Raw genomic sequence first — 13,220 nt, 5'->3', positions numbered from 1 at the left:
TTGGTCCAGTAAAAGATATTACCTCACCCACCTCCACACTTTACTTGCTGTAATTTGATCCTTTCTAATGGCTTCACTAGAATTGAATCTCCCTTTTCTGAAGGATATCTGCTTAGTCTGAACCTCATGGACTTAGCCATTTATCCATGCTAAACTTTTCTCCTTTTCTTACTTTCCTGCTTCCTTTCTTGTTTGATACATGTGTGCCTTATGTGTGGCACAATGCTTAAAACATTCCATATCTCCCACCTCTGTGACCTCACCAGTCCTTTTTGCCTAGTTTGTAGCTGCATATTACAGTATCTCATTGATTTGTCATCTTACCATGGCTCATTAATACCTGTTAAGTCATGGCTCTTTCATTGAAGCAGAAAAAGACAGATTTCTGACTACATTCTCTAATGTTCTGAGAATGCCATGCTTTGACCTGCAATCTCACCAGGTCCTGCAGCTCTCGCAGCTGTTTTCCTGTTAGTCCCCCAATTCCCAGGTCATCATCCTCTTCTTCAGGCTGGGCAGGGACATTTCCAGAAGATGGGCCCTGTTTAACAAAGAACTCTTCATGTTGATCCAGGAGCAGTCCATGCAGCATCCAGGCAGAGAGCTGCTTATACATGACTCCATGACATACAGCCAGGATCCTGGGGACCAAGCATAATGGAAAGTGAAAGAGGGCAGTGTATATAACAATCAGAACGAAATACGCATGGTGAGAGCTGAAGTGCTAACAAGTGAAATTTGCTCATGGAGGAAAGTGAATGGCTTTGAGTGTGCCATTAAAGTACTGTTTGTATACCTCCCTCAACAGGAAGTAGGATCAAACTAAAGCAGGGGTCTCAAACTCAAATGACCCCGAGGGCCGCATGAGGACTAGTGCATTGGCCCGAGGGCCGCATCACTGACACGCCCCCTTGCTGCCCCTGGCCCCACCCCCAATCCACCCCTTCCATGAGGCCCCGCCCCTGCCCTGTCTCTTCTCCACCTCCTCCCCTAAGCGCGCGGCTCCCCGCTCCTCCCCCCTCCCTCCTGGAAAGTGCTAAGCGCCACCAACAGCTGTTTGGTGGCTTGGCGGCGGGTCCCGGAACAGAAGGGGCCCCCCACCGCCGAAGACCGGGCTGCGCTTCGGCGGCGGCGGGTCCCTCTTTTCCCCACCCCGGCCGGTCCCGCTTCCCACCCCGGCCCCGGCCGGTCCCGCTTCCCTCCCCCACCCCCCGGCCCGGCCCGGCGGGTCTCGCTTCCCTTCCCCCCCCCACGGCCCGGCCCCGGCCCCGGCGGGTCTCGCTTCCCACCCAGGCCCCAGCGGCTCCCGCTTCCCCCCCCGCTTACCCGAGCGCGTCTCCGGCGAGGCCTGAGCTTCGTCCCGCTCAGAGCCGCGTGGTGAGGGGGTGGGGCTGTGAGCTCCACGCCGAGCGCAGCGCTCAGCCCAGAGCTCCCAGCCCCGCCCCCTCCCCACGCGGCTCGGATCGGGGCGGGGCTCAGGCGCTCGGACGGAGACTCGGCGCTCTATGCACCGAGGCTCCAGGAGAGGGGCGGAGGCGGGAGCCTCCGCTTTTCTCTTGGGGGCCCCTGCGGAGCCCGGGGCAAATTGCCCCCTTTGCCCCCCCCTCTGGGCGGCCCTGGGGAGCTCCGCGGGCCGCATGTTTGAGACCCCTGAACTAAAGTATCCAATATGTTAGCTTATCACTGCTCCTACTCACTTAGCTGCCATCTTAGGGGGGGGAGGGATAGCTCAGTGGTTTGAGCATTGGCCTGCTAAACCCAGAGTTGTGAGTTCAATCCTTGAGGGGGCCAATTAGGGATCTGGGGCAAAAATCAGTACTTGGTCCTGCTAGTGGAGGACTCGATGACCTTTCAAGGTCCCTTACAGTTCTAGGAGATAGGATATCTCCATTAATTTAATTTAGCAGCGCCACGATCTGCACCTTGACAGTCAGTGCTCTAATTTCCTACTCCAAGGGAACCCATTTCTAGTAATATTCATCCAATCAAATCTCCCCATGTCTGAATCTCCAATCTATGTTCCAGGGGGTCAACTGACACAATGGAACTTCTTCCAGTGCAACTTCCATACAAATTGCATTAGGTAAGGGAAAAGTGCGGGGGTGTGGGACAGAAAGACTTACAAAGCCATCCCTAAGCCTGTCAACTGGTCCCTCATTGGCAGTCTCAGCAGAGAGGCAAGGGAGCGTAAACCCCCATCTTCCGTAGGAAATGCCTCACAAGCTCAGCAGTGAGATTGAGTTGATCACAACACGTCTTCCATTCTTCTCTTATCCTGGCTTTCCTTCTCTGTGTGCGGCCATGCCTTTTCACAATGTGTAGGGTGCCCAGAGAGCAAATGTGAAAAATCGGGACGGGGTGGGGGGTAATAGGAGTCTATATAAGAAAAAGACCCAAAAATCAGGACTCTCTCTATAAAATTGGGACATCTGGTCACCCTAGATAAATAGCAGTTGTGTGTGTGAAGGAAGCTTGTACTGCAGCTGTCTATGTTGTACTTATCCTGTACATAAACAGAGGATTTGAGCCTTCAGGGCTGTCAGCGCAGCATTCCACTCCTGCCTTTCAGACTGCACAGGGCTCTTGTTAGACATATCTCTATTTGCTATAGCTAGAGAGAGAAGATATTTTGGCACTAACTCCAGCTGTTACAAGAGCATAATAGCCAAGCAGTAGTAGTAGTTGAATCTCCTTACTTTTCCAGTGCACTACGCACAGGGGGCAGCCCCCCACAGCTGTGTTTATGGACAGTCTCCAAGAGCTGACAGCCATGAATCTGCAGAAGAAACAAAGTGGTCAAACTGGATTTGCAGTGAGAAATCTTCACTTGATTCTGTACTGAAGTTTCGGATGTTCAAATGCTACATTTACAGCTGAATGTACAAAGAAGGCTTTACAATGATATGGGAAATGGGTCCCAGTGAGAACTGGAAGGGAGGGGAAATATGGATAGTAATTCCATGCTCGAATAATAAGGATATTGCAGTAGGGATACATTACCGACCACCTGACCAGGATGGTGTTAGTGACTGTGAAATGCTCAGGGAGATGAGAGAGGCTCAATAATAATGGGGGATTTCAACTACCCCCATATTGACTGGGTACATATCACCTCAGGAAGGGGTGCAGAAATAAAGTTTCTTGACCCCTTAAATGACTGCTTCTTAGAGCAGCTGGTCCTGGAACCCACAAGGGGAAAGGCAATTCTTGATTTAGTCCTAAGTGGAGCACAGGATCAGGTCCAAGAGGTGAATATAGCTGAACGGCTTGGTAATAGTGACCATAATATAATTAAATTTAACATCCCTGTGGCGAGGAAAACACCACAGCGGCTCAACACTGTAGCATTTAATTTCAGAAAGGGGAACGACACAAAAATGAGGCGGTTAACCAAACAGAAATTAAAAGGTACAACACCAAAAGTAAAATCCCTGAAATCTGCATGGAAACTTTTAAAGACACCATAATAGAGGCTCAACTTAAATGTATACTCCAAATTAAAAAACATAGTAAAAGAACCAAAGAAGAGCCACCGTGGCTAAACAAAGTAAGAGATGCAATGAGAGGCTAAAAGGCATCCTTTAAAAAGTGGAAGTTAAATCCTAGTGAGGAAAATAGAAAGGAGCATAAATTCTGGCAAATGAAGTGTAAAAATATAATTAGGAAGGCCAAAAAAGAATTTGAAGAATAGCTAGCCAAAGACTCAAAAAGTAATAGCAAATTTTGTTTAAGTACATCAGAAGCAGGAAGCCTGCTAAACAAACAGTGGAGCCACTGGATGATCAAGATGCTAAAGACAACACTGAACAGCGCACTGATACACAGTAACCCTCCCACCAACAGCACAAAAAGAAGAACTCCACATGGACTCCTCCTGAGGGTCGAAATGACAGTCTGGACCTATACATTGAATGCTTCCGCCGACGTGCACAGGCAGAAATTGTGGAAAAACAACATCGCTTGCCTCATAACCTAAGTCGTGCAGAACGCAATGCCATCCACAGCCTCAGAAACCATCCTGACATTATAATCAAAGAGGCTGATAAAGGAGGTGCTGTTGTCATCATGAACAGGTCTGACTACCAAAAGGAGGCCGCCAGACAACTCTCCAACACCAAATTCTACAGGCCACTGCCCTCAGATCCCACTGAGGAATACACTAAGGAACTGAACCATCTACTCAGGACACTCCCTACACTAACACCGGAACAAATCAACATACCCTTAGAGCCCCGACCAGGGCTATTCTATCTACTGCCCAAAATCCACAAACCTGGAAATCCTGGACGCCCCATCATCTCGGGCATTGGAACTCTCACTGAAGGACTGTCTGGATATGTGGACTTTCTACTCAGACCCTATGCCACCAGCACTCCCAGCTATCTCCGTGACACCACTGATTTCCTGAGGAAACTACAATGCATCGGTGACCTTCCAGAAAACACCATCCTGGCCACCATGGATGTAGAGGCTCTCTACACCAACATCCCACACGCTGATGGAATACAAGCTGTCAGGAACAGTATCCCTGATGATGCCACAGCACAACTGGTTGCTGAGCTCTGTGCCTTTATCCTCAGACACAACTATTTCAAATTTGATGACAATATATATCTCCAGATCAGTGGCACCGCTATGGGTACCCGCATGGCCCCACAATATGCCAATATTTTTATGGCTGACCTGGAACAACGCTTCCTCAGCTCCCGTCCACTCACGCCCCTTCTCTACCTACGCTACATTGATGACATCTTCATCATCTGGACCCATGGGAAAGAGACTCTGGAAAAATTCCACCACGATTTCAACAGCTTCCACCCCACCATCAACCTCAGCCTGGACCTATCTACACGGGAGGTCCACTTCCTAGACACTACGGTGCAAATAATTGATGGACACATTAACACCACCCTATACCGAAAACCTACCGACCGCTATGCCTACCTTCATGCCTCCAGCTTCCATCCCGGGCACACCACAAGATCCATTGTCTACAGCCAAGCACTGAGGTACAATCGCATCTGCTCTAACCCCACAGACAGAGACCAACACCTACAAAATCTCCACCAAGCATTCTCAAAACTACAGTACCCGCACGAGGAAATAAGGAGACAGATCAACAGAGCCAGACGTGTACCCAGAAGCCTCCTACTGCAAGACAAACCCAAGAAAGAAACCAACAGGACTCCACTGGCCATCACATACAATCCCCAGCTAAAACCCCTCCAGCGCATCATCAGGGATCTACAACCCATCCTGGAGAATGATCCCACACTTTCACAGGCTTGGGTGGCAGGCCAGTCCCTGCCCACAGACAACCTGCCAACCTGAAGCATATTCTCACCAGCAACTGCACACCGCACCATAGTAACTCTAGCTCAGGAACCAACCCATGCAACAAACCTCGATGCCAACTCTGCCCACATATCTACACCAGCAACACCATCACAGGACCTAACCAGATCAGCCACACCATCATCGGTTCATTCACCTGCACGTCCACCAATGTAATATATGCCATCATATGCCAGCAATGCCCCTCTGCTATGTACATCGGCCAAACTGGACAGTCTCTAAGGAAAAGGATAAATGGACACAAATCAGATATTAGGAATGGCAATATACAAAAACCTGTAGGAGAACACTTCAACCTCCCTGGCCACACAATAGCAGATCTTAAGGTGGCCATCCTGCAGCAAAAAAACTTCAGGACCAGACTTCAAAGAGAAACTGCTGAGCTCCAGTTCATCTGCAAATTTGACACCAGCAGCTCAGGATTAAACAAAGACTGTGAATGGCTTGCCAATTACAGAACCAGTTTCTCCTCCCTTGGTTTTCACACCTCAACTGCTAGAACAGGGCCCCATCCTCCCTGATTGAACTAACCTCGTTATCTCTAGCTTGCTTCTTGCTTGCATATATAAACCTGCCCCTGGAAATTTCCACCACTTGCATCCGAAGAAGTGGGTATTCACCCACGAAAGCTCATGCTGCAAAACGTCTATTAGTCTATAAGGTGCCACAGGATTCTTTGTTGCTTTTACAGATCCAGACTAACACGGCTACCCCTCTGATACAAGATGCTAAAGGTGCACTCAAGGACGATAAGCCCATTGCGGAGAAACTAAATGAATTCTTTGCATCGGTCGTCACGGTTGAGGATGTGAGGGTGATTCCCAAACCTGAGCCATTCTTTTTAGATGGCAAATCTGAGGAACTGTCCCAGACTGAGGTGTCAGAGGAGGTTTTGCAACAAATTGATAAACTAAACTTTAATAAGTCACCAGGACCAGATGGTATTCACCCAAAAGTTCTGAAGGAACTCAAATGTGAAATGGCAGGACTACTAACTGCAGTCTGTAACCCAGGGGTTCTCCAACTGGGGGTCGGGACCCCTCAGGGAGTCACACGGTTATTACATGGGGGGTCGCGAGCTGTCAGCCTCCACCCCAAAACTTTGCCTCCAGCATTTATAATGGGGTTAAATATGTAAAGAAGTGTTTTTAATTTAAAGGGGGGGGGGGTCGCACAGTGGCTTGCTATGTGAAAGGGGTCACCAGTACAAATGTTTGAGAACCACTGCTGTAACCTATCATTTAAATCAGCTTCTGTAGCAAATGACTGGAGGATAGCTAATATGATGCCAATTTTTTAAAAGGGCTCTAGCGGTGACCCCGGCAATTACAGGCGGTGAGCCTGACTTCAGTACAAGGCAAACTGGTTGAAACTACAGTAAAGAACAAAACTGTCAGACATATAGATGAACATAATTTGTTGGGGAAGCGTCAACATAGTTTTTGTAAAGGAAAATCATGCCTCGCCAATCTACTAGAATTCTTTGAGGGGGTCAACAAGCATATGGACAAAGGGGATCCAATAGATATAGTGTATTTAGATTTTCAGAAAGCCTTTGACAAGGTCCCTCACCAAAGGCTCTTAAGCAAAGTAAGCTGCCATGGGTTAAGAGGGAAGGTCCTCTCATGGATTGGTAATTGGTTAAAAGATAGGAAACAAAGGATAGGAATATATGGTCAAGTTTTCAAAATGGAGAGTGGTAAAGAGTGGTGTCCCCCAGAGATCTGTACTCGGGCCAGTCCTATTCAACATATTCATAAATGATCTGGAAAAAGAGGTAAACAGTGAGGCAGCAAAATTTGCAGATGATACAAAACTACTCAAGATAGTTAAGTCCCAGGCAGACTGCAAAAAGATACACAAAAGAATCTCTCAAAACTGGGTGACTGGGCAACAAAATGGCAGATGAAACTCAATGTTGATAAATGCAAAGTAATGCACATTGGAAAACATAATCCCAACTATACATATAAAATGATGAGGTCTAAATTAGCTGCTACCACTCAAGAAAGAGATCTTGGAGTCATCGTGGATAGTTCTCTGAAAACATTCACTCAATGTGCAGCGGCAGTCAAAAAAAGCAAACAATACTGGGAATCATTAAGAAAGGGATAGATAAGAAGACAGAAAATAGCATATTGTCTTTATATAAATCCATGGTACGCCCACATCTTGAATACTGCGTGCAGATGTGGTCACCCCATCTCAAAAAAGATATATTGGAATTGGAAAAGGTTCAGAAAAGGACAAAAATGATTAGGGGAATGGAACAGCTCCCATATGAGGAGAGTGTAATAAGATTGGGACTTTTCGGCTTGGAAAAGAGACGACTAAGGGGGCATAGAATAGAGGTCCATAAAATCATGACTGGTGTGGAGAAAGTAAATAAGGAAGTGTTATTAACTCCTTCTCATAACACAAGAACTAGGGGTCACCAAATGAAATTAATAGGCAGCAGGTTTAAAACAAACAAAAGGAAGTATTTTTTCCACACCATGCACAGTCAACCTGTGGAACTCCTTGCCAGAGGATGATGTGAAGGCCAAGACTATAACAGGGTTCAAAAAAGAACTAGATAAGTTCATTGAGGATAGGTCCATCAATAGCTATTAGCCAGGATGGGCAGGGATGGTGTCCCTAGCCTCTGTTTGCCAGAAGCTGGGAATGGGCGACAGGGGATGGATTACTTGATGATTACCTGTTCTGTTCATTACCTCTGGGGCCCTGGCATTGGCCACTGTTGAAAGACAGGATACTGGGCTAGATGGACCTTTGGTCTGACCCAGGATGGCCATTCTCATGTTCTTATATACACCTTCCTCCCACACCCCACATAAGGGCCCAGCAGACTTGTGGACTCCAACACACAAGTTCTCCCATAACCCCATTACTGGCTAGAGGACATTTCATGGATTGTGAAGTCAGAAATCCTGCTTCTCCTGCCTTGTCTTTGGGATTTGTAAGACTCAAGAAAAAGAAATCCCAGTCACCAATACACAATAAAGGTGGCAAATGTGCTCCATACTTTTCTACTGTGAATTAAATGTGATCAAAGACAAGGGCTCTCTGCAGTCCCACCCCCCCAAACTCATCTGCTTCCATCCTTGCTCCAAACTTTTCCCTCTGTTTCTCCATTAAAACCTGTCTCAGAATCTCTTTCCCCAACCACAGAAATGCACAACCTTCCATTCCCACCAGCTCCAATTACCGCCTTACCAGCTCACCCCCCTATACTCCGCCCCCATTTTCTGTAAATTACAAAGGGGAATATAAGGGAATTTCATATCAGTGCACAAGCTTCATGCTGCTGGGCTACCTCCACCATACAATTTTTCCGCCTTAGTCTCTCCATCTATTTATGTAAGTGACACCAAATGAGCACTGTCCAAGGTGCCTCACTGACATCAGTGAAAAAAACAATCCATAGACAGTAATTAGATAATCTGCCCCATACGCAGGGAGCACATATGGATGGTTCTGACCACCCCAGTGCCTCGTTCTTGCTGATCCTCAAAAACCTTCCCTGGCCTGAATCACGCAGTCTTCAGGAGGAAGATATAAACTCTGAAAAAGGAAAGCAAATGTTTCCTGAGGAGCCCCATCTATCTTCTCCTACAAGCTCTGTCAAACATCTAGTGTCATTTACACCATCATGCAATTTTAACTGAAGGGAATGGACGGGAACAACAGATTCTGCTACAGAGAAATCAGCTCCCATTTACTATACCTTCTGGGTCTTGATCTGCTCCACCACAACCATCACCGAGGGGAAGAGGAGTTGGAACTGCAAAGCAAGGACCAACATGTAAAAATAGGCTTCTAAGTAGCGATATGTAGGGATGGGGCATTTAGGGGCTAGTATGGATAGCAGCTGGTTGTGGTGGTTTATCAGTCTATCACCTCACTGGCCCCACTTAGTGTTCTGGATGTCCCTGGAAGAGAGACCATGGCTTCTGCAGAGATGAGATGATGATTATACCAGGATACTGGTGATGTTACTCTACCTTAACGTTAGCAACTAGACTGAACAGTGGAGGTGATGCTTATCCGGAGATTCTCTGGTCACTTAGGGCTGGTCTACACTTACCAGCCGGGTCGACGCGGTGAGTTCGACTTCTCGGAGTTCGAACTATCGCGTCTAATCTGGACGCGATAGTTCGAACTCCGGAAGCGCCGCGGTCGACTCCGGTACACCACCACTGCAAACGGCGGTGGCGGAGTCGACCTTGGAGCCGCGGACTTCGATTCCGCGGCGTCTGGACGGGTGAGTAGTTCGAACTAGGGTACTTCGAATTCAGCTACGCTATTCACGTAGCTGAACTTGCGTACCCTAGTTCGACCCCCGCCCTTAGTGTAGACCTGCCCTTAGTAAGATTGCCATGGATGACATGAGTTGTGCCAGTGTGCTAGAAGTGCTGTCTAGGTGTGTACTGAAGTCTCTCAAGATGATAAATTTAGAGGACTCTAATCTGAAGATAGGAAGAGCTGCACTGGCTTCCCTCTATGTTGCAGCTAATCTCTAAATGGGACTTTTGAAGGCAGAGAGAAACTGTTGGATGGTTAAAGGGGGAGCTATTATATCCCTGACAAGGCAATGATGCATGCCTCCCCAGCTGACATCTAGTCAAAAAGGTTCCATGGCCACATAGGTAGGCACGTGACCCCAACAGCTGCGCTCTGTGGTGAAAAGGTCATTAAAGAAAACAAATGGGTTTGTAATCTGAGAGCTAGAGCTGCTTAAAGTCAAGTGCAGACTGTAGCGTTCCTAACATTTCTGAAGTGTGATGCATGCTACCAGCTATTTCAATTTTGCATGAAGGTGGAAATTGGAAAGGAAAATCTATTTCTTACAAGTATAAACTACACCATATTAAAAGCTAAAGATGACATAAACACAACTTTAAGGCTTGTAATTTAAGTGTACAAACATCAGAAATTGAAGTTTTAGTTACAAGGTAGCTCTGCAACATTTCACATGCTGTATATACCAGTAGTAAGATGACAACAAATGCAACATACCTGATCCAGGGAGTAGTTAATGTGGGAGATGGAGAGGTGAGGGTCAGCCAGGAACTGCAACCACAACAGAAAAGTTAGTACAAACCAAAATAAGCCTCTAATCGGTAGCACTAAACCTTGGTGGAAAAAGGTAAAGTGCAAAACTGTACCCTCAGAAGTCCTGATAACATAGATCTTTTCACAAAAACTTTTGAATCATATCCCCCTTCAGGCTGTTACTTATGATGAGAGTGAGCAGCCCATGCAATCACTGGGCATTGACTCAAAGTGAATCTACCCAAGAGATGGTGTGACGCCTACCAACTTGGCTGACACACCACAGATTTAACCGAGGACCTTCAGAGCTATAAGCGCGAGTCTCTACAGCTTGACCTAGAGAATGAGGATCTGAATCTGAGGACTCAAACACTTGCATTCTCTGTGGATCTGACATAGTGGATCAGACATAGTGGATCAGACATAGTGGAGGATATGTAACATATTGACCAGTGGGTTACAGTGGAACCTCACAGCAGCAATTTGGAAGACACCCCCGCAGTGGATATGAAAGATTCCATCCCATCTTTGGCTGCTTCTTGTTAGCTTTTTTGTTACTGAAGAGACAAGTTCCCACTGCACAGTATTTCAGTTCATAACATTGACTAGAGCACAGCTTCTTCCAGTTTTCTCCCCCTTACCTCCTGCTCCAGGTCAAGCAATGCCTGTCGGTAGGGCTGCAGCACTGAATCGAGCCCTGTACAGAAGGCCCGCAAGTAAATCCCATGTAACCCACACTGGTTCTGCTGGGAAGGGTGATGATCCTAAAATCAAACAGTAAGTTTTGAATTAGCCCCAGTACATTGGTGAGTGGACTGGGGACTAAGGCCCAGATCCCTGAGATATTTAGGCACTTAGCTCCCATTGATTTCAACCTTCAGCACCTAAATATCTTTGAGGAGCTAGGCCTAAGTGGATAGAGGTGTTCACCACTAGGTCACAATCCAAATAAAAATAGTGAAGCCCATCTTAAACAACCACTTAAAGTACCAATAAAATCAGCTGTTAATCGGAGGTGGGTCAGCTGGCAAAGATGGAGCAGAATTGTATTCAGTCCATTTGGATATACAAGTAAGGAACTCTTGAGACAGAAGATTGCATAATACAATGGCTATCTGTACATTTCACTGTTACTTTATGCTGACATGAACTGTTCACAAGTGGATCTCAAACTACTTTGCAAACTGTAACAAAGCCTTGCCATCCCTGTGGGATAAGTGAGCATTATCCTTATTTTACAAATCCAGCCAGTCTGTTAGTAACAAGAAATTGTTATCTATTTTAAGGCTTCTTTTTTTTTTATAAACCAGAATAAGAGATTTGAGTCCAGTTTTGAATATGTAAGCATCTATATCATGCCATCATACATAGCCTCCTGCCTCTATCTATTTAAGGGTTTTCTATACAATCATCATGGTAATATTTAAGCACCTCTCGGATAAATTTACGTTTGCACTGTAAAGCCAGTAGTGGATTCGTGAGTCATTTGCTCTTCTCTCTTCCCTGCTAGAAAAGGCTACTTGGCATGCATATGTATGTTTCTCCCCCATCAGTCTCCTCCTCCCTCTCTCCCCCTCCCAATTAATTTGGCTAAGGTGGGAAAGATGTGAAATTGTATTCTGGAAAGCAGTGTCTCTGAAAAATATGTGGAGGGTCATTGTAGATAACCAACTGCACATGACCTCTCTATGCATTGCTGTTGCAAAAAGGGCTAACAATACTTGGATGTATTAACACAGGAATGAGGCACAGAAGTAGGGAGGTAATATTGCCTCTTTACATGGCATTGGTGAGCCCACTACTGCAATACAGTGTCCTGTTATGGTATCCACTTTAAAAAAGGATGTGGTCTAGAAAGCTTGGTTTAATATTAAAAGCTAGAGAGAAACTTGATACATGTAGCTTATCAAAGCGATATTTAAGAGACAACTCTATCAGTCTATAGTTACCTACACAGGAAGAAGGCAACTAATAATAGAGGGCTCTTTAAACTAGTGGACCAATGCATTACATGATCCAGTGGCTAGAAGCTGAAGTCAGCAAAGTTCAAAAAGGAAAAGAAATGCACTTTTTTAATGAAAGGGTAATTCACCACTGAAACAGATTACCAAGGGACGTGGTGGATTCTTCATCACGGACTTCTAAAAAGATCTGCTATAGATCAATGCAGAAATCACTGGGTTAAATTCTATAATCCATGTTATGTAAGTAATGAGATTAGAGACACAATGGTCTTTTCTGGCTTTAACACATATGAATTAGTTGAAAAGGAGTATCTTGATGACCTATTGACATTAAGACCGCATGGACCATGAAGACCAAAATCTTTTCTTAGCACTGTAGGTAGTTAATCCAGTTCAAGACTGAGATACACTGGTAAGGGAAAATATGGAGGAATGTTTGTACCACATTTTCTGGGCGGTACCTATTGTGTGGCTAAAGGACTGCCGTCTCCAAGACTGTCTGCCAGCTTTCTCCAGTAATTTTTTTTAGGACCTCAAAGGCTGAAATGGGACCCTGGTGTTTAGAATGAAAATGCAAGTTAATAAGCTTTATCAAGACAAAGTAATCCTACCCCTCTAATATCCTTTGTCATTCCCTTTGTTCTGACATTCTCATTTCTACACCCTGGTTGTTTGTTCCATTGCAGTGAAGGCTTCAATGAGCACAGAGGGTCTCTAATTAGATGTCTGCAGCTCTATCCAAATTTATGCTTGCAAGTCTTTTAATCCACTCCATTAAACGAGACTGAGCTGCTCCATGCAGACAGCATCAGCCTTCAAGAGCAGGCTAGGTTGATGCACAAATGC

General features: G+C 45.9%; 1 protein-coding gene across 2 annotated transcripts in view; it reads right to left on the bottom strand.

Annotated features, from left to right (window-relative positions):
- The window catches only part of TUBGCP4 (tubulin gamma complex associated protein 4), a 41,633-nt gene that overhangs the window by 26,734 nt on the left and 1,679 nt on the right, over positions 1-13,220 (bottom strand). For both annotated transcript variants that reach the window (XM_039492771.1, XM_039492770.1), the window contains exons 3-7: positions 11,052-11,174; positions 10,375-10,428; positions 9,083-9,139; positions 2,697-2,776; positions 440-641 (exon numbers count right to left, since the gene is read on the bottom strand). In XM_039492771.1, the coding sequence (XP_039348705.1) occupies positions 440-641; positions 2,697-2,776; positions 9,083-9,139; positions 10,375-10,428; positions 11,052-11,174 (516 nt within the window). The remainder of the gene's footprint in view (positions 1-439; positions 642-2,696; positions 2,777-9,082; positions 9,140-10,374; positions 10,429-11,051; positions 11,175-13,220) is intronic.

This window comes from Mauremys reevesii, linkage group 10 (assembly GCF_016161935.1).
Source record: "Mauremys reevesii isolate NIE-2019 linkage group 10, ASM1616193v1, whole genome shotgun sequence".
NCBI classification, from domain to species: domain Eukaryota; kingdom Metazoa; phylum Chordata; order Testudines; family Geoemydidae; genus Mauremys; species Mauremys reevesii.
This window is presented reverse-complemented; position numbering and strand designations above follow the sequence as displayed.